General features: G+C 38.1%; 1 protein-coding gene across 1 annotated transcript in view; it reads right to left on the reverse strand.

Moving 5' to 3' along the window:
* Positions 1-2128: 2128 nt before the first annotated feature.
* Positions 2129-13475, reverse strand: part of LOC114146765 (copine-9-like) — an 88202-nt gene continuing 76855 nt past the window's right edge. Inside the window, exons 19-20 of the mRNA XM_028021142.1 lie at positions 12466-12539; positions 2129-2800 (exon numbers count right to left, since the gene is read on the reverse strand). Of these exons, the coding sequence (XP_027876943.1) occupies positions 2618-2800; positions 12466-12539 (257 nt within the window). The 3' untranslated portion in view covers positions 2129-2617. The remainder of the gene's footprint in view (positions 2801-12465; positions 12540-13475) is intronic.

Below are 13475 nucleotides of genomic sequence, written 5' to 3' on the forward strand. Positions count from 1 at the left end.
CCAAACCCTGATATCTATATCTAAATCTTACCAAGTATTGTTGGTCTCTAGGGTTAATATTTTAGTGCACTTGAAAAAGACAAAACTATTTTACAAGTAACTTTTTTCAGTATATTAGTTACCGTAGCTTTAAGTCAATAATTCCATAAATAGAAATAAAAAGTACTAATTCCACAGGAAGATTTTTTCACCAAGACATTTTTCTGCATCAGTTAAAAAGTCTGCCAGTGGAACTAGTACTTTTTATTTAAAAAAAAAATATATATATATATATATATATATATATAAAGAAATTGTTGACTTTAAAAAGCTCACATATCTTGTTGAAAAGTAACTTGTAAGTTAGTTTTGTCTTATTTCAAGTGTACTAAAATATTTGCACTAGAAACTAGAAAACAATGCTAATATTTTGTCTTTTGCATTGTGGAAGGTTCAATGGACCACTTCCTTCGCCGCAGGCTGCAGACCCCCTGCTCTGAATTTATCGGCATTCAACAGAATCCAAACTTTTTTTTTTGTTTTCTTGATCCTCCAAGATATATATAAAAAGAAATACACATAATTGCACAGGATTCTGTAAAACACAGATCAGATGTGAAATCTACACACAAATGTTTCCAAAGACACAGAAAGAAAATGCATATATTTGTTTGTATTTTCGTTTTGAAGTGTGGGGGGAGGGGTGTAATATTTACTGGTACACTGTTATACATTTCCCCCCTCCACCCAACATGCAAAAAGAATATATATATATATATATATATATATATATATATATATATATATATGAAGGTCCACATATTTACAAAGCGCACACAGAACATGTCTCTACGCCACGTGACGGTTTGCATTTCTAGTTCTGTTATTTCTACGCAGTCCTCGGTCGTTGTTGAATTTGGCTGGATGTGTTCATCATGCACGCGCCTCAGAGGAACGTGGGGCTGTACAGCAGGTCATGCATAATATAGATAGAGGTCCGGCTATACAGGGAGGTGAGCACTAGGTGGCAGCCTTTTCCCACTTTCCTAGCAGATCTGAAAGGAGCAGGACATGCATAAGGCAAACACTACGCTAGGAGTCGGTCGTATTGCTTTTCATAGAGTGTGCATTGATCCTAGATTAGCATCGTTTGGGGTTTAACTGTGCATACTTTCTTTTTTTAAACTAATGAAAGGACAGAACTGCAGCTGGAACAAGATAAACACTTTCTCTCCACCTCACCGCGTCCTTGAGCATACCTGCGTCTTGTCTCCTCTCTTCCCTCCCCCTGGCTCTTTTCCTTCCTTCCTTCCTCTCTCCTCCTCCTCCTCCTCTCCACAGGACAGCTGGAGAGACTGGCATTTCTCTAACAGCAGGGGGGGGAATCTGCACCCAGCCTCGGCCCACGCTGGGCAGAGAGAGGGGTGGGTGTGGCGTTGCAGACAGAGGGGTGTGTGTGTGTGTGTGTGAGACTGATGCATCGTCTGACCCGACCCTGGAACCGCCAGCGCTCGTCTGCAGCCTTCACAGCAGTGACTCGGGCTAAATGCTCCGGAGCACGAGTCACTCCGTCCGTGAATCAGGGTGAAAACTTCTCAAATGAGACGACGCACTGTACCTCTCACTCATCAAGGGCCCCAAATGATTTAGTTTAGATTAAATACCAAATTGGGCTCCTAATTGGAGAAAATGAGACAGAATGTCAACCTTCAGGAGAGGTCTCCGAAAAAATAAAGATAAATGATGGGAGTTGGACGCAAACACTGATGGTGTGTTCACACCAGTCAAAAGTGTTGAAAAGCAGACTGATTTGTAGGAAACCTGACCAATCTATACGGATAGCAAAGTGAAAACTTGTCTGCCTAAAAACCTCAGTCTCTGTTTGGTTGAAGTGAACTCTGGTGTGGTTTGAATACAAAGGTGAACGCCAAGCGGCCCAGAGACCACTCTCAAAGCAGGAAGTGGATGACAGCACAGGGCATTCTGGGTAAATTTTGGGTGAAAACAACCTAATCGTCTAGGAGAAATGAACTTGTGGTCTTTGACCAAAAACAGAAGAGAAATCCTACAACCGCTAAAATCAAGACACCACTCCATTTCTTCACATTTCGAGAAGATTGAAATTGTCATGTCGTCTTTGGACGTTTTCGTGTTGTTTCCTTCTGTGGTTCTTGATGTAGCGCCACCACAGGCGAGGAGGGGACCAGGTTTTCCAAAGAGTTTGGATTGTTTGACGAAGTGCAGTGTAAAAGGGAACCGCAACAGCTGAAAATCTAACAAATATTTCTGTTTTGGTCGCCAATAGAACCAAGTCTACCGACTATGAGGTGGGAAAACATCCTAAACATCCAGCTGTGAATGTTCCAGAAGGTCCCACTCAGGGGGTCGGTCCCAACGCTCTTTAACAATGTAACCGAATATTAAGAGGAGGGAGAGGAACAGATGAGTTACAGCAGCAGGTGAGTGGAGGATGAGCCCCCGCTGTGCTGAAGGGAGGCGTCTGTTTAGACTCTGGGTGAGAGAGCAGCAGGTTGATGCTTCCTTCTTTTTAAAGTGGCAAAGAAATGGAGGATAAGAGAAACCAGAGGAAGGGGAAAAAAGGAGACAGAGATGGAGAAGATGTTGGGGATTGTGTGGGTCAGATGTGCCGGTGCAGCGCCGGTAGGGGGGAGGAGGAAAGGGCCGGTCGCGGTTCGATTCCTCGACTCTTCATGAATGACAGCAGCTGGTCAGGGATCTCGGCCAGGACGTCTTTGGCCAGCCGGGCCATGCTGAGCACCTGGTTACCGGACCTGTCGATGTAGTCTCTGAACGGAACGAACTAGAAGCAGGAAGGAAAACAAAATCTGTGGCAAATATCACTCCTTGTCAAGCTACAACCATGGATTTCATGGTATTCCATCAGAATTTTAAAGACAGAGCAACACCAAGTAGAAGAGTTTGGCTGAGCCGCGGAGGAGAGGCCGTGTCTCTGATCTGTCCTTGATGTGGCACACAGGAGACCAAACCAGGTTCAAAAGTGTCGACCACAACCACTAAATTTAACTGGTAAAAATCTTAAAAGTGTGGTGTGCAATTTTGTTTGCAGACTTCACAGTCCATGTTATTGATGTTTTTGGTTGTGTTTTATTTTGGATAGTTAAAATGTCTTCCAGGTCTCTAGCTAAGTGTTCATCACAAAATTAACATGCATGGGTCTTTGAGAGGAGCCCTTGCATTATTATGCCATTATCAATATATTATTTCAAAATGGTCTCAATACAACCTTATTATTATTTTTTACCATATTTACCATAATTTATCGTGCAGGAAAATTTGTTATTGCAACAGGCTTAGCAATACATTTTGGTTATCAGCCACAACAGCAGGATTATTATTGGCAATTGATATTATTATTGATATTGGCCTTTATTTTCACATTCTTGCATTCATAATCTAAACCATTTCATTGTAGCTCTGGTTGTTTTTGTCTCAGTTCATTTTCCCCCCAGCTTCTCTGTCTCTGTTGATGAAAAACAACCCCACAGCATCATTCCACCACTACCGTGTTTCACCAAAGGGTTGGCGTTTTCAATGCAATTCAAAAACACTTTACTGATACCAACGGAAAATGATACCAAAGTCATGTACTGAGTTATTTAACACCACAAATAAAGTTTTACATTTAGATTTTAAATTTTACTTTTGACCTCATTGGCAGATTTAGGTTTTAATTTTCCAGCATATTTCTTCTGCTTGGAAGTAATATTAATGTTTTGGTGTTGCCCAGAACTAATAAGTCCTAACAAGAACCTGGGAGAATATCTACGGAAGAAGCTAGTATGAAAAAAACATGACTCCTGTTTCCAATCAGAAACAAAATTAAAGAAAGAATGAAAATAATTCAAATTTAGATTAAATGCTGCATGTTTCACATTCCAGGACATTCCTTATTATTTACAATTACACTCCATTTTGTGTTGGTCTGTCACACAAAATCCTCATAAAAAGCATTCAAGTTTGTCACTTTATCAAGGACTGTGATCGTCGTTGCAAGCGTTTAATCTGCTGTGGACAATAAAAACTGAAGGACATACGCTTCAGGTAATGTTCTTTTTTTTTTTTTTTAGGCAGATGACATTTTAAAAAGAAGCAATTTTCACTCAAGCAGGCTATTATGTCCGTAGGACTCTATAAAAAAAGCCTGGAATAATAAACATGAGGGTTTGAAAAAAGATGCTGATGTTTGACAATAAGCAAAAAGAGATAAGAGATGAGAACGAAAGAACGGAGACGTGGAGATGAATTTAGACTGATAAAGAAGCACTAAGGAGAGCTTCTAGCAGATAAACCAGATGTATAAATAGCCAGCTGTAAGAAGTCGTTTGACACCGCTGATGTCTCTGGGGTTGCATAATCGTCTGAACGTTGAATATTTGTGTGTGGAGAAGGCCGACAAAGCTGCGTTTTTAGATTAGATTGCTTCCGACTGGAGGGTTCGGAGCCGTCGCCGAACATCCAGGATGTTCAGACCAGAAAAAAGAGTCAGCAAGAACGAGATGGAGCAGTGAGGTGGGATTTTTTTTTTAATTTTTGTTTTGGGAATGAAAAGAAGATAACCTGTAGTGGGGTTTTTTAAGTGTCCATTAGAATGAAAAGGCTTCTGTCTCCAGCTGGTTCTGAAATAATAATAATAATAATAAAAAAACATAAAACAAACACTGCTGTTTCTATCGTGTTATTATTCAGTTTTAAAAAATTAAAGAAAGTAAAAACAAATAAGTATAGGTTAACAAAATCTATAAAGTATTACAGTTTGAAAAAAATGAATAGATTTTTTACTAATGCTGTTTATAGAAGAGCAGATTTGGTTTTTTTACTTTATCAAACTGGTTCTCAAAAGTCTTCACACCCCTGCTTTTTATGTGACATACATCTTAGGGCTGCAACTAATGATAAAAAAAAAAAGCCTTTTCTTTTACACAATATTAGAAATACATTCAAATATGCAAATAATTGAATCAAAGTTTTAAAGACAAATGAAAATGTTACTGCCTGAAATGCAGCAACACGGGATTCCTTCAGCATACGCTTCATCAAAAGATGCGTCTGCAGCTGTAGCATACTGTCTGCTTAACTGTTGGTCATTTTTTGGATAAATTAATAAATAGCAAAAGGTGCTTAAAGGAGAGTTTTTTTTAAAGGATTTGTACCAGGTGAAACTAAAAATTCCACTTGAGTTTTGGACAAAAAATAATTACAAAGATTTTTTTTTTATCTTATGCCTACATCAATGTTTAAATTAAAAAAAAAAAAATTAGTCTCCATCTCCCAGTTAATGAGCAATCAATTAATAAATTAGTTGATAATGATCTCAATAGTTGATTAATCACAGTTAATTTGATTCATCATTTCAGCCCTAATACATTTTGTGTTATTCAAATAAAAAAATCTGATCAAATCTGTAAAGAAGCTTCAACAACCTGGTTCTGTGTGTACACATCCTAATCTAATACTTGTAGTAATAATGTACATAGATATGAGTCAGGAGATGCACACAATCATAAAATGGAGTTGTGTGCAATCAGCTGAAACCACAGTACGTCTTATTTTGACACGAGACGGTGTGGCCAAACAGTGTCAGCCATCAGAATCTGAGTCCCAGAAACATCCCGTCTTCCCTACGGGGACCATTTTGGGAATGAATGAATGAATGCGACCTCTCTTTGGAAGCTACATAAACCTGAAATGGATTCTGGTTTACTTTAAATTCAGAAATATTTCAATCTTTTTCTTCATTTCAGCTAAAATCCATACAGCTTACAGTATGCGACCTGTGTGATATGAGACAGCCTGAACGTGACAGTAAGGAGAAAAATAAAATAATGACACAAACAGAAGGAATGCGTTCTGCCCCGTCTGTGACGCCCTTCCCTCTGAAGGATTAATTAAGGCAAAAATGGAGGGAGAACTCTGCGCTTCTTCAAGTTGATCCTAACAGAAATTCTCTCATCAGTTGCAGCTTTTATGAAATAATGATTTCATCTGCATATTTGAAGGTCTCACAGTGCAACCACAAAAACAAGAGGGTGCTGTGCATATTAAACACAATCCTTTGGTAAGCTAACTGTAGCGTCGCACTTTGAGCTCACATCACAGCAAATAAACAATTGATTACATGAACTCACGGACCATTAAGAGGCGCCTGCGGACCACCAGTGGTCCAGGACCGCAGTTTGAGAAAGACTGATCTAAAGCAGGTACTGGTCAACCTCACATGGTTACCTACTGGACCTGTTCTAGATATTACTTCAAATTGAGGCTGAATATCTTAAACTGTACTATTTTAATCTCTACTAGAGCCTATAAATATTTATATGCGATATATTCACATATATATTACAATATTTTGTTAGCAATAAATCTACACTTTAGTCACTCGCCTGCTCTTAGTTTGACAGTGCAGTGTGGAAGTGAACTACAGGGGTGAAAATGTAATAAATGTTGCAATTTTGACCCCGAATCGAACTGAGCGACAACACACACAGTTAACAGAAATAAAATATCTGTGTGTAACTGTAACAGGATTTTATTTTAGCAATATTATAGATGTCCAGTTTATCAAATTCATTGTCGTCAGTGAGGCAGTATTTTTTCTGTAAGGTCGACCTGCAGCCTGAATAATGACGTTTGCCCCCCAAATCCACCCAAGTGCTACAAAGTGAAGCTACTGTATGTCGGTTCGAAATGTTGTCGATGGGATGATAACCAGAGGGCCGTTGCTCAGGAGCTCTCGGAAGTTGGTTTTACATTTTGTGCAAGAGTTTCCACTGTTTAGTTCCTGATCTGTGTCACCACCAAGTGAATCCACCCAAACCAACACAGAGCCCAGAGCCATATCAAAGTCTTTTCCCACATCTGGTTACAGTTTGCTCCCCCTCAGCTTCCTAAGAACTGGAGATTCTCTTTTTTGGAAAAGTGTTTACCTGGCTGACGGACAGCTGAGTGGATGAGACTTGCACAGCAGGGGACGGATGAAGCCTCTAGAAATATATTTTCCTTAGCAAGAACCCTCCTGGTGACCCTCAGGTTCAGGACACTGTGGAAAGTGGCATTCAACCAACTATTTTGGAGTTCGTTGGGAGAACTTAGAGAAGTTCTTCTTGATGTCTCCTTGTGGTGCAGCTGCCATCCTCTCCACATCTGGGATATCTGAGTCAACTTTCTGTCCTGAATTGTTAACGTACCCGTCTGGGGAACAGTTAACCTCAAAGACATCGGTAGCTCTGCCATTTAGAGACAGTCTTTTTGATAAATCAGTGGCTGTGATGTCTCTGTTGAATCCGTTTTCATTCTGGTAATTGAAAGACACTCGTACTCTGTGTCTTTCAGAGAATTCTTCTCTGGCAAAGCCAGAGATGGAATCGATGGAGCAAAAACTTGTGCTGTCAGTTCAGAAAAAGCTTTGGCTGTGAGGTCATGAAGCATAGAGGCAGATAAATCTTTCCCAGCCGGGTTAGATTTTTCGGCCTAATCTGCCACTCCTCCCACTCAGCTCCTCCAGACTAGCGGCAGCAGCAATTAGCAAACACCTGGTGGAACAGTGTGTTTTCTGAGCTCATTTTAAGAACTACTACTCCATGCAATACGCCTAAAAACACTAAATGGCATCATGAGGATCATGTTGTGATGACATCCTGAAGGCGGAGTGTCTGAAAGAGCAGGAGCTTCTTAAAGAGACAGAAGTCTAATTCCAAGGCGTTAAATTGCAAAATCAAATGTCTTTTATGTCATATTTGATATATACATGTTTAAAACAACTGAAGGTAACATAGTTACTTGATTGTGCTATAAAATCCCACTACATACCTGGAAAATACAAAATGCTATAATGACAACTTACAGTGTAAAAATGATCATCATTAACAGTTTTTCAATATCTTCTCTGAATTGTTTTAAATTCTTTTTTCTTGTACCTGAATAAAAACTCAAATTTTTCACCACAAAAACAAACAAAAAATTCCTCAATCAGCCTGAATGACTCACATCCAGTAGTTGGTACCAAGAACATCAGGCTGTGCCTGCTGGCCATTGCAGACTTTAAGACTCCCAGTGCTGTGTTTTTGCCTCCTTTGTTCCAACCTGCCACCATCTTCACTCATGATTCAAATCAACCACCTGCAGTGTTTCCAGTGATTTGCTTGTGTGTTAGGAGTTTGTCAAAGCTGCTAAAGCATCAAGCAGAGATATGGATTTTTAATTTTTATTTTTTTGTGGTAAATTTCAAATTCCGTAGATTTAGGTAAATTTAAGACATTTGATAAAATTTCTTTAGAAATAAAAACATTTCTTTTTTCCTCATTGGTTGATAAAATGTAAAATATATGTACTGCTGCTTCCTGAGACATTGCTGAATATAATAACTATCTGGAACTGACAACAAAACTAAGTAGCTAGCATCAGACAACTAAAACTGATTAGCTGAAATCCATGACTACTTAAACCACCTCAAAAAATGCTCATAACTGCCTATTGTAGTAGTTAAAAGACCAAAGAAAATACTTTAATCTGCTTTAGTATGAACAGTGGAAACCGTCTCAGTGCTACTGCAGAACCTAGCATCAACTATCTTCCTTAGCTCTGCTCTTGGGGGTTCAGCCATTCAAAACCAAGGAAAACAAATGCTGCTCCTGGATTGGCTACTAACGTATTTATAAATGCACTCATACATTTTAGGGTACAATCCGCAGATTCTATAGTAATTGTTAAATATGGAGGAAAAGAAATGCTGACAAAAAGAACTGAAATGTTATAGATCCATCATCCTGCCAAATATTTTAGCTGTGAATCAGTGTTGCTAGAGCAAAAGCAGTCACCAAATGAAAATAATGAAACAATTAAATGCAAAATAGTGTGTAGTGATTGAACTCCCTTCTTTTGCTGTTAATCTAAATATCCCTGTTAAGCCACAGCTAGAAGGTTAAAAGATTAAATGTGATTAGCATTGCTGGGAGAAGAGCTTTAATCACCAGGTCAATAACAATAACTTTTACACTGTAAAAGCAACATAAAGAAAAAAAGCATTTTTATTAGTTACAGTGAAGAATTCTACTTACTTAAAGGTGTTTAATGTGTGGAAATGAACAGGCATTGACAAAAAGACGTCAAAGTAGATTCTACAAACTGATAGTTTATAATATGAAAGCCTAATATTCCTGTGATGATGATTATGCGCATTCATCATCACAAACACTCATTTATCATCGTATCGTACTCTCTGCAGGCCGACAGAACGGTCCTCACCGCTGCCATCTGGATACTTAACAGCACATTGTTACCACAAGATTCGCTTTATCTGCTTCCTCATATCTCTGAAAGGTTCTCCAAAACAACTGCTGGCAGATGTGGTTTTATCGCCTGCTCACGATAAAACACGCAGCAGAACCAGTTTTCTTTTTCCAAAAAGAATATGGGCAATTTTAGATCTGGTAATGGAATGAATGGATGAATGTCTTTGAGGGGGAAATGCACTGAGGACTCTTCTTCACATGCTTTTTAGCCACTTCCATTATAGTTCCCTGTAAAGGATCGCTATTTTTGGCAGATAAATGCCAAAGTGTTTTCAAGTGTTTATCAGGACAGTGTTAAGCTTAATGCAGGCGGTAAAGGAAAAGGAATCCAAAACTATATATGGAATTGGACATAATACAGAAAAGAAATTTTGAAAAATACTGTCAAAATCCCTATAGCTCATGAAAAATCATTATCACACACATTTTAGTTGGAAAACAGACAGCATTTATTAAACTACAGTCATACTATTATTATATTGCCCTTTATGTCGTGAGATCTCAAAGGGTATAATATGGATTTTCTATGTGGATCTCAGGTTGGAATTGAATAGGCATTTGTTTTACCCTTAAATTATATACTTGTATGTTGTGACATGACTTATTTATATAGGTTATATAAAAATATATATTATTTACTAAATTAATTCATGTCAAATGTCTAAAAAGAACTACTATATTTGTTGCATCATGACAAAACCAGGAACAAGTCACCAGAGTAGAAACAGAAAACTATAAATAAAAACCATACAATTCAGAGAAAATAGTGATGTTCCTTTTTTTGTTTAATATCCTATGTTATGAAGAAAACGCTCCATGTATTAAAAAGCAGTTTCTGAGGTTTTAAAATGGTAAATGTTGTGTTTGAATTTTGCTCGTTTACAGAGTAGATCTGCGTCGTTTTTGGGGGGAAATTTATGCTTCTTTCCACATTTTAGTTTACTTATTGAAACCAATAACAAAATTTGTGTAAGTAGCCAAACAAAGCAATGGATCTGATGTAAACCATCTGAATTCAAACACAGTTTGCCATTTTAAAACCTGAGTAGCTGCAGCCTGCCTGCTGGTTTTTGTTTTCAGCATTTATTCCAGTGATATCTGACATAAATGTTACTGTTGTGGCCGATAACACATAATGACTGATAATGTATTTAAGCAACACATTTCACTAACCTTTTGAGACCTTGAAAAAAGTGACCACACAGCTGCCTGTTTGTATTGCTTCTGTTTGGTCCTTCACATGACCGACCAAACACCACATGACCAACCCTCTCCGCTCCAGAAACAAACGACAACATTGTGGAATAAATATCGGTATTTAATTTATCAAACCAATGTGTTAACAAAAGACTAATATAAAAAGGAACCAAAGTTAATGCCAATATATTGTGCATCCCTAATTTATTCAAGTTTCCTTCACATTTGCGTTATTGTTGTTTTTGCTCAGTAAAGAGCTTAATAGTTTTTAAGTGTGTCTCCCAGTATTTTTACTATCTGGGTTCTATCTGATGTGATAGGTAGAGGCCTATGTTGGCCTCTATTGGCCTGCAGAGCCTTCTAGACAGTAGCTATTAATAAAGCTCTATTTATCCGTCCATACTCACAAGGCACATCCTTGACTCATAAGGCTGCAACAGAAGATTAATAATTACTCATATTTACTGTTCCTTTCATTATTTTCAAAACACAGAAAATGATCCAATTTAAAAATGTCAAATTATACATCCCATTTTCCCAATTAGCAACACAGAGATTGTGCTTACAACATACTCCACACATTCTGATTAGAGGTCTGCTTCACAGTACACCCAAGGTCTGGCTTAGTGCTTCAGGATGTTACTTAATGAGCGCTATGTCTGTAGTGTTCTGCTAACTCATAATTTAACAAAATTAAGACCGTAAACAAACAAAAATATGCATGTACTAAAAGGCGGTCAGTACATGGCTCCACTGAGTAACTTTCTACCAGGAAGGCATTAAATTTGTATCTATAGGAAAAACAGTTGACACGCTTGAGTCCTGAATGAACTTTAAAATATTGTAGTTATCGTTTCAAACGAAAAAGTTGGAAAACAGCTGTGGGATTCTCTAGCCACTCAGAGCGCAGAGATTGGCTCTCTGCAGAATAGGGCATAATCACACCGGTTGGAAAATATAGTTTAGCTGGAGTCAGTTAAGAGGAAGAGGTCTTACTGGTTTAAATGGAGCTCAGCAGGCTCCATACCTCTCATCCATCCCTGTGTTTGTTTTCTTTCTCTATTCCTGTTTACTTCCATTTCATCCAACTTTACTTGGTCTGCCTGGAAAGCCCAGTTTGTTTGGGGTTGGTGTGAATCATGGTTTGATGCTAGAAATTTTGACTGTATTACCAAGTCACATTTGTATTATAAAGGTGATTTATGAGTGCATGCTGTTTTTCAGCAAACAGGAATGTGTCTGGTTTGTGGTTAAGTATGAAAGTGCAATTTTTTAAAATGTTTTTGAATGTTCCATGTGTGTAGCTAACTACCTGACCCCAGATTTCACCAAACATCACTGGTGAGATTACAGATTAGATTAGATAGCCACTCTTCCATGATGCGTTCAATTCACCCCTTGCATGTGACATCACACTCTGGTCAAACCTACACTAATGTAGCTACACTATTACTAGATTCTATAAAAAAACAGTTTAACTTATAAAATCGTTATTGCAAAAACAAAAATGGGGATTTTTACTTTTACCAAAAGCTGTATCTGTTTGTCTCATTCTATGGAACAACTTCTTTCTGTGAACCCACTATTGTGTTTTGACTCATTTTGTGAATTGAATATGAAATTGTCAGACAATCCTGTGAACTTAACAATGTAACACATTCGGGTTTAAACTGCTGCACGAGTTAAAAAGAGATGATTAAAGGACCCTGCTGGACCTTTTTGAGACATCAGTTTTCCAACTCTGAAAAAAAATAAGACTACAGTAACCATATTCAACCATATAACTAAACACTAATGTAGGCCTGCTTATTTTCTCTCAGTTGTCATATTATAGTGTGTTTGAATGCCTGATGTAAATGTGACCCACTCTCTTCGGGGGCATGTACCCCCTGTGGTTTTTCTTTTTGCCGAAAAGCGGTTGTGACAAACCTGCAAATTTAAATATAATCATGAGGAGTACCTGAACAATGTCTCTCTCAGCAAGACGTCCTCTGGAGGATACTCTCACCTCGTCTCCATCAAGCTCCTCCATCGCTGAAAGGACAGACAGCGACACAGGGAAAATGACTCAGTACTGGAGCCACCGGGGGAGAGAATAAAAGAAGCTTTGGGGTGTTGATTTTGCATGTTCAATGCGTAATTGCTGAAGTGGGACACGTCATGGGGACTGGGAACAGGTACACACACCTCTTTACACATGGAAAATAGGATTCCTCATGAAAAAAAATAGGGCATAATCACACTGGTTGGAAAATATAGTTAGACCACTCATTGGGAAAATTCTGTTGTAACACTGTGGCAGCACCAGGACTTTCTGTAACTACAGCTAGTTATAAAATTGTGTCTGATTGCAGATGATTCTTTGAGCTGGCCTTGCAAAATGTTCAGCTTGAATGTAGCATGATAAATCAGTGTAGTTTTTTTCAGGTCATAAAATAATCAAAATTAATCTGTTTCATAACTTCAAAATCTGAATGATTTATTATTTTCCATCTATGCTCTATTACAAATAAAGACAAGCAAAGATATTTACTATTAGAAAATCTGAATTTAAGTTGACTAAAATTGTTACATTATTTAAAGGTTTATCAATCTCCCCAGGGTTTGTTGCAATGTAGACACATTGCAACATGACTACATGCCCAAGCTCCCTGCTGGAGGGCAGAAAGCTATTTGATCATGATGGCTACCATTAGTCATAAATTTACATGTGATATATATTAGAAAAAGGGGCACAGGTCTTTGCTACTAATTGTCAACACTACAACAACTAGATTAGAAGATAAGGAAAAAGTTTTAATTAAAAAAAATGAGAGGGAGAGTGAAATAGGTCAGTTATGCTAGCTTGACTTTGAAAACTTAACATGTAGATGTGCTGTGGAATTTGCTGTGAGCTAAAAAACAAAGGTGACCCAAACACAAACTATACAGATCACCAGTAAAGCAGGTGTTTAATTTAGCTAATAAACC

Source organism: Xiphophorus couchianus, chromosome 1 (assembly GCF_001444195.1).
Source record: "Xiphophorus couchianus chromosome 1, X_couchianus-1.0, whole genome shotgun sequence".
NCBI lineage: Eukaryota > Metazoa > Chordata > Actinopteri > Cyprinodontiformes > Poeciliidae > Xiphophorus > Xiphophorus couchianus.